The 17,557-nt window shown below is 37.9% G+C and overlaps 1 protein-coding gene across 1 annotated transcript in view; it reads right to left on the bottom strand.

Annotated features, from left to right (window-relative positions):
• Window positions 1-17,557, bottom strand: part of sspo (SCO-spondin) — a gene marked incomplete at both ends in the record, with an annotated part of 134,412 nt that overhangs the window by 3,952 nt on the left and 112,903 nt on the right. Inside the window, 12 exon segments of the mRNA XM_079863328.1 lie at window positions 371-431; window positions 2,565-2,660; window positions 5,366-5,586; window positions 6,339-6,503; window positions 6,714-6,760; window positions 7,927-8,072; window positions 9,277-9,404; window positions 12,460-12,630; window positions 13,530-13,726; window positions 14,581-14,719; window positions 15,693-15,809; window positions 16,561-16,722. Of these exon segments, the coding sequence (XP_079719454.1) occupies window positions 371-431; window positions 2,565-2,660; window positions 5,366-5,586; window positions 6,339-6,503; window positions 6,714-6,760; window positions 7,927-8,072; window positions 9,277-9,404; window positions 12,460-12,630; window positions 13,530-13,726; window positions 14,581-14,719; window positions 15,693-15,809; window positions 16,561-16,722 (1,650 nt within the window).

Here is a 17,557-nt window from a genome sequence, read left to right as displayed (position 1 = left end):
TTAGTAGTAGTTTATTACTTGCATCAGTGCTGTTTTCTACAGCTCTCCCACTGATTTAGAAGATTCTCTCCTGCATTTAACTCCCGAAACTTTGCGAGTTTTCACAAGTCAGCATTTTTTATATCGCACAAATTATCCGACCGGATCCTTCCGCCTGAGACGGGTTTACAGCGTCCTGCAGTCTCTCTTGAATGCAGTTCCCCGGCTGTAGTTTGACTCAAACTCGGAGTGCCAGAGCAAAAGCTCCAGTCTGCTTAATGATGTGCACTACATCAATAGTGTGTGGCACATGGGCTGCGAGAACTGCTGACAAATATCAGCGACTCCTGGCTCACTCTTCCCTATTAGTGCTGTGTTTCGTGACTCTTACCTGGATACTCTCTCCGGCACACAGGGCAACAGTCCTCCGCTTCCAGCACTTTCACTTCACCCTGGAAAACAGACAGAGAGAAATGATGTGGAGGACATCAGTGGTGCCAGTGCCTCAGAATAGCTCACGTACAAGCTAATGATCTTTACGACAGAAGTGAATCAATCAACTTTAGCTGGACAATAACTTTATTCTAGATCTGCTGTAAAGCCAAAACTCTGTTACTGTAATCTCCTATTATCACTGTAAAGCTGCTTTGAAACAATCTATTTTGTTAAAAGTGCTGTATAAATGAAGGGGACTTGACTTCGGACGAATGCTGACCGACTCCATACGACTATTAAGTATGCGCAAAATATGGGCCACCATATCGGTATCGGCCGATATATGTTCTTTTTTAATGTTATTGTTATCGTCCCGATAAGAAAATTTGTCCGATATATATTAAAGCTGATAAATAATGCCTTCAGCTGAGACACTTCAGATGCACACTGTTCAACATGATGGTTTTAAATTACTTAAAATATGATTGGAATCACTTCGAAAAAGGAAAATACAGTGAAGAGCAACATGTGCAGCGCAAGTCTGTCATATCGGCTACATAAAATTATAATGAGAACATTATAATTGTTGCTGGGGACGTGGCTTTTAATGATAAGACTTTTGTTTTTGTAATCAGGCTCTCAAAAATTATATAAAACTTGGATTTAGATTTATCAGCCAATTTATCGGTTATCGGCTTTCAAATATAAAGAATTATCGGTTCTCGGTATTTAACAAAATGTTCATATCGGTGCATCCATACCAAAAATGGCTAAATTAATTGTCTTAACCATTTAAATCCCAAATGGGATTACTGGTCAGGAAATGAGCAAGAACTGCACAAATACTGTAGATAAAGTAACTTAGCACAGAATAGCCTTCGTGTACGTGCAGACCTGCTTTTTACAGGAAGAAGAGCCAGTGTTGATCCACTGTTAATGGCTTCAAACAGTTCATGAGCCGTTGAAAAACTCGTTTGTGTTTAATGTGAGACCAAATATTCTCTATAGGGTTCAGATCTGTATCTGATTGACTTGTTCTCAACTTATAAAGGTTTATAAGTTATCGTAAAAAAAAAAAAAAGTTCTATGGAGAAAATTAATGAGTTTTTACTTCCTCAAACCGACTGTTGCACTATATTCAAAAGCAGTTTATTGAGCGGCACGACATGAAAACAGCGACTAAACCACTGGCATGAGCTCAGGACGGGACCAACGGGAAGTTTGAATCGGTTCCAAAACTGTTGTTATATTTTTGCAATTCAGTTTGGTATATGTATTAATCTTTTTTTGTTAAATATTAATAATACGATCAACGGTTGATTTTAATAATGTATTAGTAAATTTTGAGATTATATCAATAAATGCTTTAAAAAAAAAAGTATTGTCCGTTGTTAGTTCATGTAACTAATGAAACCTTATTGTAAAGTGTTAGTTATTTGTTGTTATCAGCCACATCGCCAAGTGACAGATAACGTTTTATTTAATATTATTTAATTATGCATTTTAAAAGTTGATAATATGCATTGCATTCAGCATTGTTTTTTTGCAGCTCCTAAAACTTTTTAGTGTATTTATATGTGACAGTGTAAGAGTTTTCACAGTCTTAAATCCCACTGTTTTTATATTCAGTTTGGTGCAGAAATCAAACACTATGAAAGAGTGATTATAATTGTAGTTTGGAGTCAACAGGAACAATCCTACAGTGTGGAGTGACATTTACTCGAGCCGGCAGCAAAAATGCGAATTGGGTAATTTAATTTTGGACTGGATGAAGAAGAAACAAATGGTCCAGAAACTGAAGGCAGTATTTTTAGTGTTTCTTGGAGCAGATCTCGGCAGGAGCCCAGAGGAGAAGCCGGGCCGGGTCTCTCTGAGGCTCGGAGACGCCCAGGCCGTCACTACAGAACCATCTGGGACTCGATCTCGGACCGGAGCCGTTGCCTGGACAACGGGTCGGTCTATTTCCAGCATCTCTAACTGGGCTCATTTCTGATGCAAGGCTATTCACTGCTTCACTGGCCGACACACACATGTGAAACCACACAATGAGAATGCATGAGCAGATTTAAGACGAAAGCAGGAATATATGAAACGTCGAATTGTCAGAAAAAGGAGTTGTTATGTGTGAAGGCAAATGGCAGATGTCTTACCTCAGAGCAATGCAGTGGAGGACAGTTTGATTGACAGTGTTTCTGGCCATTGATACAGCGACATGACTGACAGCCGTCAACCCACTCGAACCCCGGCTGTGACACACAACATTCATATTTTCAATATTTACATGCATGTTGATGGACAGACACTTTACTGCCAAAACTACATCCTGAGATATATATATATATATATATATATATATATACAGTCCCTGTCAAAAGTTTGGAAACCTTACAATTTAAGTTTTTGAAAGAGTCTCTTCTGCTCACCAAGGCTGCGTTTATTTGATCAAAAATACAGTAAAACAGTGAAATATTTTTAGTATTTAAATCAGCTGTTTTCTATGTGAATATACAGTAAAGTGTAATTTATTCCTGTGATCAAAGCTGCATTTTCAGCATCATTACTCCAGTCTTCAGTGTCACATGATCCTTCACAAATCATTTGCTGCATAACATTTTTGTGGAAATAATAATACCATTCAAACATTTGTGGTAAGATTTAACAAAAAAAGAGAGAAATTAATACCTTTATTCATCAAGGATGCATTAAATTGATCAAAAGTGACAGTAAACACATTCATAATGTTACAAAAGATTATATTTCAAATAAATGCTGTTCTTTTGAACTTTATATTCATCAAAGAATCCTGAAAAATAAAATGTATTACAGCTTCCACAAAAATATGTGTTTTCAACACTGATAATAATCATAAATGTTTCTTGATCATCAAATCCTCATATTAGAATGATTTGTGAAGGATCATGTGACACTGAAGACTGGAGTAATGATGCTGAACATTCAGCTTTGATCACAGGAATAAATTACACTTTACTATATATTCACATAGAGAACAGCTGATTTACATTATAATAATATTTAATTGTAATAATCTAATTATTATCACAAATTATTATAAAATGTATTGTTAGTTTCTTAAATTTTCATTCATTTTCATACATTTTCCTTTGAAATAACTAATTCATTCATACATTTTTCTTTAGAATAAGGTCACTGATGAATCATGGACCAGGAACATGAATTAAAGTAAACAGGGGCATTTTAAACATTTTTAAGCTGAATCCTAATAAAGGTTCATCTTGTAATGAGAGTAAATATTGATCTGGTGTTCATATATTGTGTTTGTATGCGATCCTTCTGTGAAGGCATTTTGCCAGCCACAGGAAGTGACATCATCCGTCTTCAGTTTTAAATGGGCACCACTGTAGTTCAATTAGACAACCTCATAAGGCCTTTCAGCTCTTTTATTCATTATTGATGATGGCAATTATCTTTTTTCTAGAAATGCCCTGAGCAATTATCCATCAGAGTTATTAACGACGTTCCTCAGGATAAATAAACAAAGTAAGCAGCACAGCAATTACAGGATAAAGGGCATCACTGTTAGCGAGTGATTGGGGGCTTTCAAACCTTTTCATAGTTCCTAGAACGGCCTAGGAATGATTTCAGTTCCAGGAACTCCTAGTCTGGGAAAACCCAGACAAACTTCCGGCAAATTTAGATTTGCTCTGCAAGTAGTCTGGCAAAGAGGCCATTCAAGCCGATTTCTAATCCGTCCAAATCGCGGCACCAATCAGAAACGTTGAGGCGGGCTTTACACGATGACGATCGCTCTGATTGGTTTTAGGTCTATCCAATTGCGCCCAGAGGCATTTGAGCGACGTCTGTTGGAGAAGCGCAGCAACTTTTAAATGCATTATTATATTCAAATTGCAAACACATGAGGACAGTCTCCATGAAAGACCCACTGGCAGATGAACGTGCTACTACATTTCTCTCCGAAACGGTAGGAAATTAAATTAGATTTAGAATTAAATTAGAATTAAATTAGTCCGATAAAGATGACGAAGTAGTATGTCCCAAAGCTTGCCTACTTTTTTGCTACACATTCAAAAGTAAATACCTTTTCTTCACAAAAAGAGTTCATACTTTTATGGCGTAGTGTGGGACATCGCATATGGCTTTACACGATGCCGATCGCTCTGATTGGTTTTAGGTCTATCCAACTGCGCCCAGAGGCATCTGAGCGACGTCCGTTGGTGACGCCCCTTTGGAAATGAGTTATTAATGAAGCTTTGCCAGACCATAACTCAGTTACTACTGAGAATGGTCTGGTTTTAACCAGGCTAAGGAACTCCTTTTGGAGGAACTAATTTACTCCTCCTTCAGAGTCGGTCTAAACCAGCGCTATAGGAACTATCCGTGACGTTAGTGCTAGTGCTAACACTAGTGTTAGTGTTCGCTGATTGGCCGAACGCATGCGAAACACCAGCACGTGTAAACACACAGATTATAGCCTATATATTTACTCCAGAAACTAACTCTACGAACATGTAAAACAGAGATAGATGAAGCTCTTAATCTTTACGCTGAGGAGGAAATCCAACACAACTTTGAGGAGATCAAGAGAAACATGATCATGTATTTCTGCACATCACACACGCATACGCTAATAACTCTTCATCACGGTCTACCTTCAGTGTGTAACAGTTATATCTAATATCGTATTAGACAGGACTGTCAGACAGATCGTACACTAATGAACACAGAGAATGTGAGCTCAGTCGTTCTCAGCGCCGTCAAAATAAAAGTCCCGACAACAAGCGTGTCTTACGTCACTTCAGAGTTCCTACCGGCGGTGCGAACGCAACCAGGAAAACCTTCCTAGAGGAACCATTAGTCCTCGGAGAACCATCCTGGTGGCGAAATCCTAGAACTATGTGAATCCTAGAACTATTTTCACACCTAGAACGGTGTGAAAGCCCCTATTGTGTACCTCTCGAATCGTCCCGTCTTCATCTTCACACGGACAGAGCGCTGGAATCACACAGTGGCCCTCGAGGCTCCGGTACCGGCCCTCCTCACACACACACCCCTCCGAGGCCCCGGGGCCCGTGCAGTTGAGCGGTTCAGGCGTGTACAGGTCCACACACCCCCTCTCACACACTCGCTCGGACCCGGACACACTCCAGACCCAGCGCTCACCCTCCGGACACTCTGTGATCGAGCATTAGTTAGTGATCAGTGGACTTCAGGCTGGAGTAGATGCCTTATTTAACATTCATTTCAACATTTATTTTTTTACAGTTACAGCTATATCACAACACTTAAATATAATGAATAAATAAATAATAATAATAATAATAATTATATATTAAAAACAAACAAATAATAATGATTATTATTATTAAAACAAACAAATGAATTATTATTGTAAAATAATAATAATTTTATTAGTAGTAGTAATAGTCCAAAAAAATCTGTATTATATATATATATATATGGTAAATATATATATATATATATATATATATATATATATATCATTTATATATATATATATATCATTTATGATACATTACAAAGACAAAAAATAGGCATGGGAGAACAAACAGAATAAAAAAATAAAAAATAATAAAATTTAAAAAATAAAAAAACATTTCAATGAAAAGAGAAAAAGAAATTTATATTATTGTTAAACCAAATAAATAAATTATTAATATTAAAAACAAACAAAGAAATAAAATTATTATTATTATAATTATTATAAAGCTCTGACAGCTGTTGCTAGTATCTGATGCAAACATTAACGGGAAAGAAAGTAGCAGGAAAAATAAAATAAAATGAGTAATCACACTTCAAAGAATACAACCGTATTTAACTTCATGTGAACAGAATCACTAAACCCGAGTGTGTCTGTCTGAACGTCCCACTAACCCTCTGCACTGAATTCACACTGTGTTTCTCACCACATTCAGGGCCCCTGCAGACTCGAGGTGTGTGTGACGGGCCCTCACACTCCAGTCCTCGGTACTGGTGCTGTCGGCGTACGGTCCGGCTGGAGAACTGATGGCCAGACCCACAGGACGAGGAACAAGAGCTCCACGAGGACCAGGCGCTCCACTCACAGTCCACTGACACACACACACACACACACACACACACACTTCAGACTCACGTCCACTCGTAACCAGAGCCACTGTTATTGCTCATAGGTCACAGCTACTTCTTCAGAAACGTATCTCTCTTTTAAAATTCCTCTGAAGATTTAGTCAAAAGTTGTTATACAGTAAGAATATAAAGTTATAAAAATAATGTGTGTATGAGGTCAACACATGACTCACCGTCACATGACTCATTAGTGCAGATAAAGAGCCCACCATCACAAACACTGTAATCAAAAACACGAGACGAAAATCAGAGGTAAAAATACACACTTTACTTATTTGGCTTTTCATGCTTGATGTTAGTCTCCTCAGAAAACTGACCGAGACCGAAAGAAACCTGTCAAGAACATGTCAATCAAATTTCACTTTTTTTTTTTTTTTTTTTTGATTTAGCATAAATAAAAAAGAAGCAGAATTTAAAAACACACACTTATAACATATTAACACACAGGGCCTAAAACTAGCATTCTGCCACACTTGCCAGTGGCCGGTGAAGAAAATGTACTGGCCATAAATATTTATAATGTTATAATTAAATGTACCGGCCATGAAACTGTTTTTGCAAAAACAGGAAGTAATGACACCAACATTTTAGATGCAAGTGAAAATTCACAATTCTCTACTCTAATTTCGACACCACAGCTAAAACTACTAATATAAATGTATTAGGCTGCTGTCACTTTAAGAGCTGCATGGATCCGGTATTCTGTTACACATGCAATTACTTTCTCAACTGTTTACGTTCACTGACTATGTTTACTAGGATACTCACTATTTCTTTACGTAACTTTGTGTGAATTTGTCCGCTGAAGTGCAAGAAAACCTGAAAGAGAGCTCAGTTTAGCATTCGAAACGAGCTCCGTTTTGTGTCTTCTTGCGCTTGAATATAAATTGTCAAGGCGTAAACTTTCGTGACGATGCAGCGCTGGCCTGTTAACTGTCTTGAGCGTCGTCCACGTTTGTTCACGTTGCTAGAATTCATAAAAATGGGACCGGAACTGGTGAGCCAACACTGATTTTTACTCAAAATTTGTGTTAATTTTAGGCCCTGTTAACACATATACATTTATAAATGTCTTTTGATTAATGAAACATGACCTGGGCATTTACTTCAAATGATCTAATTCTGAATTGTCTGTGAATCTGTCAGGGCATCAGATTCCTTCAACAATGTCAGAGTGACCTTTCTAAACATCTTGATATTGAATGTCCAAAGGGAGGATGTGAGTGTCTCTTCATGACACTGAGACACACTTATAAAAGCCTTATAGAGTTATTGATTCTCGATCCAAAAGCCACAGCTGCTCTTTCTCAAACACTCAGAGATCCACTTCCACATGCAACACACACTCTGCGAGAGGAAGAGAAGGAAGAGAGGTTTGATGAGTACCATGAGTTGCACAGGTCTGGTATGACGGTTCCGGCAGGGACTTCCGGCTCCTGGAGGTCCAGGGTGACGTTGGGAGACGGCGACAGGAGCGAGAGGACAGAGCAAGGACACTGGGATTGAGGAACACAGCTTCCGTTGAGCATCACCTGCAGACGGATTACATGATTCAGTGCTCGAGGGACTCCTACAGCCATCTGTGTCCAAACCAGAGGAATTGCTGAAGAATTAAACACTTCCAGAAGCACACAGCCGTCAGGAGCAGATGTGAATGTGATGTGCTGCTTAAATCAGCTTTACTGCACAACTAAACTACATTTATCAATTTTCAGAAGAAAGCAGGCTGCGAAAGCTGCCACTATGATGCTAGGGAGGTGTGGGTGGTTGCCAGGGTGTTGCTATGGAGGTCTAGGGAGCTGCTATGGGGTTGCTACAGTATGAGGGGTTCTAGGAATCTGCAAGGACCATTTTTGTGGGGTTGCTAGGGTGTTCTAGGAAGCTGATAGAACATTGTTATGGGGCTGCTGGGTGGTAAAAGCTGCTAACACGTTGCTATGGAGTTGCTAGGATGTTCCAGGAACCTGATAGAACATTGCTATGGGGTTGCTAGGGTCTTCTAAGAAGCTGCCAGGACAATGCTATAAGGTTGCTAGAGTGTTCAAAGCTGCTAAAACATTGCTTTGGGGTTGCTAGGGTGTTTGAGGAAGCTGCAAGGATATTGCTATGGGGTTGCTAGGGTGTTTGAGGAAGCTGCAAGGATATTGCTATGGGGTTGCTAGGGAGTTATAGGAAGCTGCAAATATATTGCTATGGGGTTGCTAGGGTGTTCAAAGCTGCTACAATGTTGCATGGGGTTGCTAAGGTGTTAGGACATGGCTATGGGGTTGCTATGGTGTTCTAGGAAGCTGTTAGGACATTGCTAGGGTGTTGCTAGGGTTTTCTAGGAAGCTGTTAGGACATTGCTAGGGTGTTGCAAGGGTGTTATAGGAAGCTGCAAATATATTGTTATGGGGTTGCTAGGGAGTTCTAGGAAGCTGAAAGGATATTGGTATTGGGTTGCTAGGGTGTTCAAAGCTGCTACAATGTTGCATGGGGTTGCTAAGGTGTTAGGACATGGCTTTGGGGTTGCTAGGGTGTTCTGGGAAGCTGTTAGGACATCGCTAAGGTGTTGCTAGGGTTTTCTAGGAAGCTGTTAGGACATCGCTAGGGTGTTGCTAGGCTGTTGCTAGGTGGTCTACAGATGTTTTTTTCAGATCCCAAGATTTCTTTTGCCAATTTTATCTTCCGTGAGGTGAAATTCATGACTCTGATCTCCTGGAAAAGTCACATGATGTGTACGGGCGGGTCACTCACGGCTCCAGGCGGGCAGCGGCACCCAGGACTGCAGGACACCGACACACACTCGTTCTCCGGCCACAGATCCTCACAGCTGTACGGACACGACCCGGCACATGAGCTTAACACCTGACCAGCGGGACAATCTGACACACACAAGACATACTTCACACACCAACCAAACCATCCCAATTAGCATGCAATTTACATAGATTAGATTATTATTTGAGGGTTAGCTGCTGCCTTTAATACAGTAGTCTAAACGCAAATGATTTATTGGGTCCCATGAGGGAAGAAACTGCTAGTGGTTTAACAGAGTACCAACTGAAGTTCATTAACTGAAGTAATCAAGCTGTTTTAAGACACACTTCATTCCTCCCGAAGGCTTATCTCACGGTTTTAAATGAGTCTATCAACTCCTGTCTTATCATCTAAAAAACACAATTAATGAACACGACCGTCACACGCCGCCTCGTTCACTTTTTGCAGATTCTTCTCCAGTTACTTTAATGCAAATCAGTGCCAATGTTCTTTTAATATTTTGTGTATGCTTGTCGTCGACTGAAATTTGCATAAAATTGCAAACAAGAGAACAACTCGAAGCTGTAATGGAGCTAAAAGGAAGATAAACAAAATGAGTGTTTCTGCAAATTATTCCGCATATAAACAGTAAGCCATAAATGTGACATGAAGATTGATTATCATGCCTGAATGGATGAAGCTCATGAAAACGGTCAAAGACTGTGACTATATTTCACCTCAATATGACAAATTAAATATCATGAAATGCATGCATACTATAAAGATATATTAGAGGAATTCAGGTATACAGAGGAATTCAGGCAAATAAGTTATATTTTATATAAAGACAATTATGTCGCTTAGGATATTTTTTTTTTCATTGTGTCTTTATTTTAATGACAATTAAGCACATTTATCCCAAATTTTTATTGTTAATAAAAAATAATCATTAATTTGTGTACTGAAACTTCCACTGATTCAATTAGATTGGCATCCTGACAGGATGATTTTCTATGAGAAATCATGGGATTTTATTTGCATCACAGTAATATGAATTTGGGAGGTAAATATTATCCTAAAAGTAAACTTCATTGTCTTTATGCCAAATATGCTTTCTTATTTTTTTCTTGTGATATTCTTGATTTTCCCAGATGTTTTTTCATGAGCTTCATGCAGGCGAAGCGACACACTCAGTGTGAGTTATGAGCGAGTGCTGTCATGTTTTATGACATTATAAACTGAAGGTATTATATGAGTGTTTGAAGGGTTTTATAGGTGCTCTATAAGTGTTTGTCTTTCATTAACTGTGTTTGAGTTTGTTCAGCTGTCAGACGTCTACATCATGTGTGTGTGTGTGTGTGTGTGTGTGTGTACTGTGTAGGCATGTTTAGCTATACTTTAGTTATAAAAATGTCCCCACAAGGAGAGTAAAACTTGAGATTCCCTACTTTGTGAGGACTTTTTGCTCAGCAAAGTTAATTAATAAACATAATAAAATGTTTTTGTTTTTTTTAAATGTAAAAATGCAGAAAGTTTGGTGTGGTGGGCAGGTTTAGGGGTCGGGTTAGTCTGTAAGGGGACTGAATATACAGTTTATACAGTATAAAAACCATTACATCTAAGGAGGTCCTCACAGTGTGTGTGTGTGTATGTGTGTGTGTGTGTGTGTGTGTGTGTGTGTGTGCGTATATGTGGGTTTGTGTGTGTGTGTGTGTGTGTTAGAGCTTAGATCGGGCCCAACAAATCAAGCCCGACCCTACCCGAGCCCGAGCCCGTTGTGTCCGAGCCCGGCCCGGCCCGTTCACTGTAATTATGAGCCCGATTTAAACCCGACCATTTTTAATATGTGGGCCGTTATAACCAGGGGCGGCGCCAGAATAATAATTTTTTTTAACGTGCTAGATCATTTAGGCTACAGGGGGGAGCTGCGCAGTTATATAGGCCTATATTATTATAAAAATACTATTAATAAATGAGCAAAAATTGGCCACTCAATATTAAATATTCAATTATTTTAATTATCACAATTAAAGTTTTAATTTGATTAAATTGAACAAGCACAACATTCAGCATTCAATCAAATATTCTTAAAGATTAATTATTATTAATAATGTTACTTCAACATATTGTTATTTCAACATAATATGTGTGTGAGCAACTGCAACAAGCAAGATGTGCATTTGTAAATTCGGTGACAGCGCGAGTTTCAAATGGCGACTCCATGTCATGATTATTTGTCTGCTAAATTGCTTTTTATGTATTAAATCTAGGCAATTAGTTGATGAAAAATGTATTAAAATTAAAATACAATTTATACTAAACGAAATTCACTTTAAAGAAAAGCTTTCTTCAAAACAAAACTTAACAAACTTGAAACTAAATGTGTTATTCAATGGCTAAAACACATAGGCTAGACTTTCTTTTTGAACAAATTGCAGCACATTCATTTAATTCTGAATTTTGCACATGTAAGTTGAAAGGCATTTGTTTGTGCATAGTAAAACATATGCTATCTGTAACATTTATCACGTTCATAAGTGTGCATGCATTTATTAATTATCTCAATGAACAATGCGACAAGGAAGAAGCATGTAAACTGCGTTGTTTGTTTATTCAGAAATAATTGAATGGATCGGAAAAGTAACAAAAGAGGACATCGAGGGCTGAGGCTGACTACTATAATAATTTCTGTCATGGCAAGACACACTTCATGTGTCTGTTCATCGTCGAAGTCCCCGTTTTTTTGCTGTCATAGGCGAGCAGCGTGCCGCATTTAATGCACGAGACAAAGCCAACACATATGTTGTCACTCCCCACGACTAGTTTAAAATGTTTCCATACCTCCGATTTTCCTCCAAACTTGCTCAAAGTTAATTCTCCTGTTTTAATTTTTTTCTTTGCTTCTTCAAGCACTTAAGCTATAGAATAGTACAGCACGCACAGCAGGAGTGATGTGTCACGCGTGCGAGACTGCGAGTGCGAGTGGACAAGACGCTGCCTGCGCATGACACGTGACGTGCTTTATCAAGGGCCCGACCCGACCCGGCCTGAGGACAGTGGCGGGAAATATCGGCCCGGCCCGGCCCGCGGGTCGGGTCGGGTCGGGTCGAGTCTGGGCTCGGGCTCGGGCAGAGAATCTAAGCTCTAGTGTGTGTGTGTGTGTGTGTGTATTTCCTGTACCAGAAAGGCAGTTGTTGGTGTTGCACGCGGTGTGTTGTTCGAGGGGCCCGGAGCAGATCGGACCCCCTGGTTCTGGTTCCTGAAGGACCGTCTTCCTGCGCAGTGACACTCCTCCGCCACAGGAGGCGCTGCAGTCGCTCCAGGAGGACCAATCGCTCAACACACAGCCGGCTAACAGCACACACACAATAATACACATCAATCTCAAAACATTAAAACACACACAAACACTCACACACATGACCACTCGCTCAACACACAGCCGGCTAACAGCACACACACAATAATACACATCAATCTCAAAACATTAAAATACACTCACAGACACTCACACACACATGACCAATCGCTCAACACAAAGCTGGCTAACAGCACACACAATAATACACATCAATCTCAAAAACAATCTTCGTTAAATCTAACAAAATGTATAAACAAACATTTTCATATATATATATATATATATATATATATATATATATATATATATATATACATGTATATATATATATATATATATATATATATATATATATATAAATACATATATATATATATATATATATATATATACATATATACACATATATATATATATATATATATATATATATATATATATATATATATATATATATATATATGTGTGTGTGTGTGTGTGTGTGTGTAGTATATGTTTATGTTTATACACACATATATATATATACACACACACACACACATAAACACAAATTTGACACTTATATTTTATTTAAAGTCCCCCTGTGGTGAAAATCCAGCTTTTAATTTTGTTTATATGTCTATGTGGTGTTTTTAATGTGCTTTAAGACAAAGCATGTGTAAGTTCATAAGTCGACAGCATTGCTGAGTATTTCCTCCTTAAAACTGCAGTGAACCAAAGACAGTCTCAAAAATATTTTAAGGAAAAAACCCTTATATATATGTAGATGATTTTAAGGGATAAAATGATTGACTACAGGGGAATTTTAACAAAATGTGACAATTTTACACAGTATAGATCCATAATTGAGCATGTGTTTGTAAGTAAACGCAGTGTAAATGAGCTTCACCTGGACAGGGCGACCGTGAGCAGATCTCCCTCTGAAGGGTCTCGGCGCAGGACGGTCCTCCAGGTGTGTGTGTGCAGGTCCGTCGACGTGTCCTCTGCCCCGTCCCACACGAGACCGAACACACACTCCACGACCCCCACGGACCGTAGACCGGACACACCCGATCAGAACACGCCAGAGAGCCGTTGACACACACACTGCAGCAGAGATAGATTGGGATTTGAGTATTTATATAGATATGTAAACATATTTAAACCATGTTTTTTGACACAAACATCCTTTTCCTTCCCTCGCGTTTTGTAACAAATCATTCCCTTGCGGGTAAAAATTACGCGAAGCCCTAAAATTGTACTTAATTTTTTTTTGGTCCAGAAAGCTTATTTTATTTCATTCTGATCATATTTTTTCTATTTTTTAATGCCATTTGTTTGGAGATTTTTATTTTATTTTATTTTATTTACCTTCAAATCACTAGATTTAATCAATAAATAATACATAAATTAGTCTTTTTAGCACATTCCTCACATTCTTTCAACTTAAAATCAAAATAACTCACACTTTCATGCCTAACCCTTTTAATTCAGCTCTAAATATCTTGCATTGGGTGTCATTATCGACCTCTTGTGGAAAATAAATAATATAAGATGATATTTCATGACTCTAGATGGCCCTATATCTCTATATGGAGCAAATGAGCTGTTCCTCTGGGTCCTAAAGTCAGTTTATCTTCAGTGTGCATTCAGATACACATGTAGACATTATAAAATCATTTTTTGGTAAAGTTTTAGCATTTTCAGTTAGAATTTTGAGCATTTTTAGGTTTTTCTATGTGTACTGAAGCATTCCTCACATTCCATTCATTCATAAGAGGGTCAAACTGACCAGCGAGGGAAAGATTTGTTACTTTTACTTAAATTTCACAAAACTCCTCAAATCCATTAAATTTGTTTTTGTGTATTCGTGGTTCGACAACAGTCCTGGGGTCTTGGATGAACACTCATGTTTTCCGGTTAAGGTAAACCGGATGTATAAACAGATGATGTCCTCTGACCAGGTGTTGCAGCTGACGGTGATGTTGTCTCCGGGTCGGATCTCTAGCGTCCCGTTCTCCACTGGAACCCCACAGCGACACTCGTCCACTCGCACACACACTCCGTCCTGCAACAGCCGGCCGTCTGGACACCGACACCCTGCGGCACACGACACACACTCATATCTCCCGTTTCATTGAGGTCAGAGGTCACACTGATGCAGAATCACTCTCCAGAACATTCTCATCCACGGTTCCCTGCTGGAGGAGTGATCTCCCCACCCTCATCTCGAACAGCTGAACACTCATCTCCTCCGCGAGCACTTAAAGGGGTCATCGGGTGCTATGTGTCTTTGCAGTGTGTGGACACAACCACCATATAATGATAAAAATCCATTCACCCATTTTTTTAATCCTAAAAAAGTCTAAACACTCTCAATAATCACGTTTGGATTTTCTGAGCAATATAATGTCATATGTCTCATGCCCCGCCCTCAACCACTGATGGACTGTCCCGTATTAGCATATTTCCCGTATTAGCATATTTCCTATATTAGCATATTCCCGTATTAGCATATTTCCCATATTAGCATATTTCCTGTATTAGCATTTTCCCCATATTAGCATATTTCCCATATTAGCATATTTCCACCCTCAGCCATTTGTACACTGTCCGCCAAGGCATCACTTTAGTGTCTTGTGTCGACACGCCCCATTGAGGGGGGGGGGGGTGCATGAGCAGTTGCTCATTATCATTTAAAGAGACATGCACCGCAACGGGTCGCTGTGAACAGAGCTGTTTTTGAGGAGGTAAAAGGTGTTGTTTTACACAAACATTGAGGAATTTTAACCAAAGTATGTTACAAACTTTACATGAAGACCCTAAAGAATCATCCCAACTTGTGGAAAATGGGCGTCCGATGACCCCTTTAACCTTTCAATTCTTTACTTTTCCTTTAATCCTCCCTTGTCTGGCTTACGCTACTCTGAGCAATGCCTGAGCTTTGTATGTTGAGCACTTCTTGCGTTGTTTTTGCCTCTTCATGATGACTCGCTTGCTTTAGTCCTCATTCTGTAAGTCGCTTTGGACAGAGGCGTCTGTTAAATGACTGAATGTAAATGTGAATGTATACCTGGATGACAGGAGCCCTGCAGACACTGGACGTGACCCCAGAGGTCAGCGCAGCTGCGAGGACACTGATTGGCACAGGAGTCCTCATAGACACGCCCTCTGTCCTCACAATGCTCACCTGTGATTGGATGAAAACATATACACTGACGTTCAAAAGTTTTTGATTGGTAAGATTTTTAATGTTTTAGAAGAAGTCTCTTTATTTGATTAAAAATATAAAAAAACAGTAATATTGTGAAATATATTAATAAAATGTAAAATAACTGATTCTATTTGAATATATTTTAAAATGTAATTTATAATATAGGAAAACTAAATGAACTATAAGGTGGTCCAAACTGAATCTGTAAGAACTGGTTTAAACACGAAAACTCAAAGCATCCTCAAATTAACCAGAGTATTTATTATAAAAGTGATAGTTGTGGTCTTGGATAGTTATTACAGCTTTACATATTTATTATACTACATATAAATAGGAAATATATCTTACAGTAGGATAGAAATAAAAATAGGATATAAATTAAAAAAGTTTTTTTTTATAAATATTTAACAATTAATATAACAACTTATATTATAATTAATTATATAATTCCATAAAATAATTATAAATATTTATAAATTAATTTCTGAATAAATATATATATATATATATATATATATATATATATATATATATATATATATATATATATATTACATTGTATTAAAAAAAAAAAATATATACTTGTTTTAATATATATATACATACATATATAGTGTGCTATATACATACATAATAAATGTATGTAATATATAGCACACACAGACAGTATTATGAACATCTAAATTAGAAAATAGTAAGTAAATAAATGAGATGTGTGTGTGTGTACCAGGACAGAGGCCCGTGTTGCAGCTCTGAGACTGTGTCTGTAGGTTCCTGCAGTGAGGTCCGGGGTCAGAGGTCAAAGGTCGGCGCTCTCGCTGGCGGTATCCGCCACTGCAGGGGTCTTTACACACACTCCACGCGCTCCATGCGCTCCAGTGACACAGATCTGACCAAACACACAGCAGACAGTGACGTCATGACACCTAGCTTACCTCATGAATATTAATGAGGTCAAGATGACATCACAATTTCCTGGCCTGGACATTTCACATCAGTGTTATTTTAGCATTATTTATTAATATTATTATTTTAGTATTATTTAGCTTTTGTTTTTATATTTACAGTTTTTTTTGTTTTTTGTTTTTTTTGAATATTACTATTCAAGTTTAACTTCTTTTTCTTTCAGTTTTAGCTTTTTAGTAATTTCAAGTTAGTCATTTTAATGCTTCAACTTTGTCAAAGCAATCCAAGATCCAGTGAGAAAGTGTTTGAATTCACTACAGTATTAATAACATGGATTAATGTTAACATGGATTTAATGTAGTAATGCTAACTGTAACCATGGTATTGTGGCAGAAATAGTCAAATGTTTTTACATTATTCATCTCATGGTTCGTACAACCTTTTGAGAGTGAAATTCAAGCACTTTTCAAGGGCTTAACACTTTTTCCAGCACTTCAAAGTTGAAATATTACCCAGTTTTAATGTTTTTTTTTAATGTGATGATTTTTAAAACTAAAAGTTTTAAGATGTGGAAAAACGAAAACTTCATGGCAAACAAACACTTTTATTTAAAAAAAGACGAGAAATTACCAATATAATCAGTAGATGGCGGCAGAGGAGCACTTATTGACTTATCGGCACTAATTAGCAATATATATTCACATTACTGTTGTTTATAAAAGTTTCAATTCAAGCTCAGTGCTTTAATGTCAAATTTCCAAACATATAATATTATTAGTAACTGCACTTATTAATGCAAAACAATAGTAATTTATTTT

The sequence above is a fragment of the Squalius cephalus genome, assembly GCF_949319135.1.
Source record: "Squalius cephalus genome assembly, chromosome: 25".
In the NCBI taxonomy this organism is placed as follows: domain Eukaryota; kingdom Metazoa; phylum Chordata; class Actinopteri; order Cypriniformes; family Leuciscidae; genus Squalius; species Squalius cephalus.
Note: the sequence above shows the minus strand (reverse complement) of the source record. Positions and strands in the feature narration are given on the sequence as shown.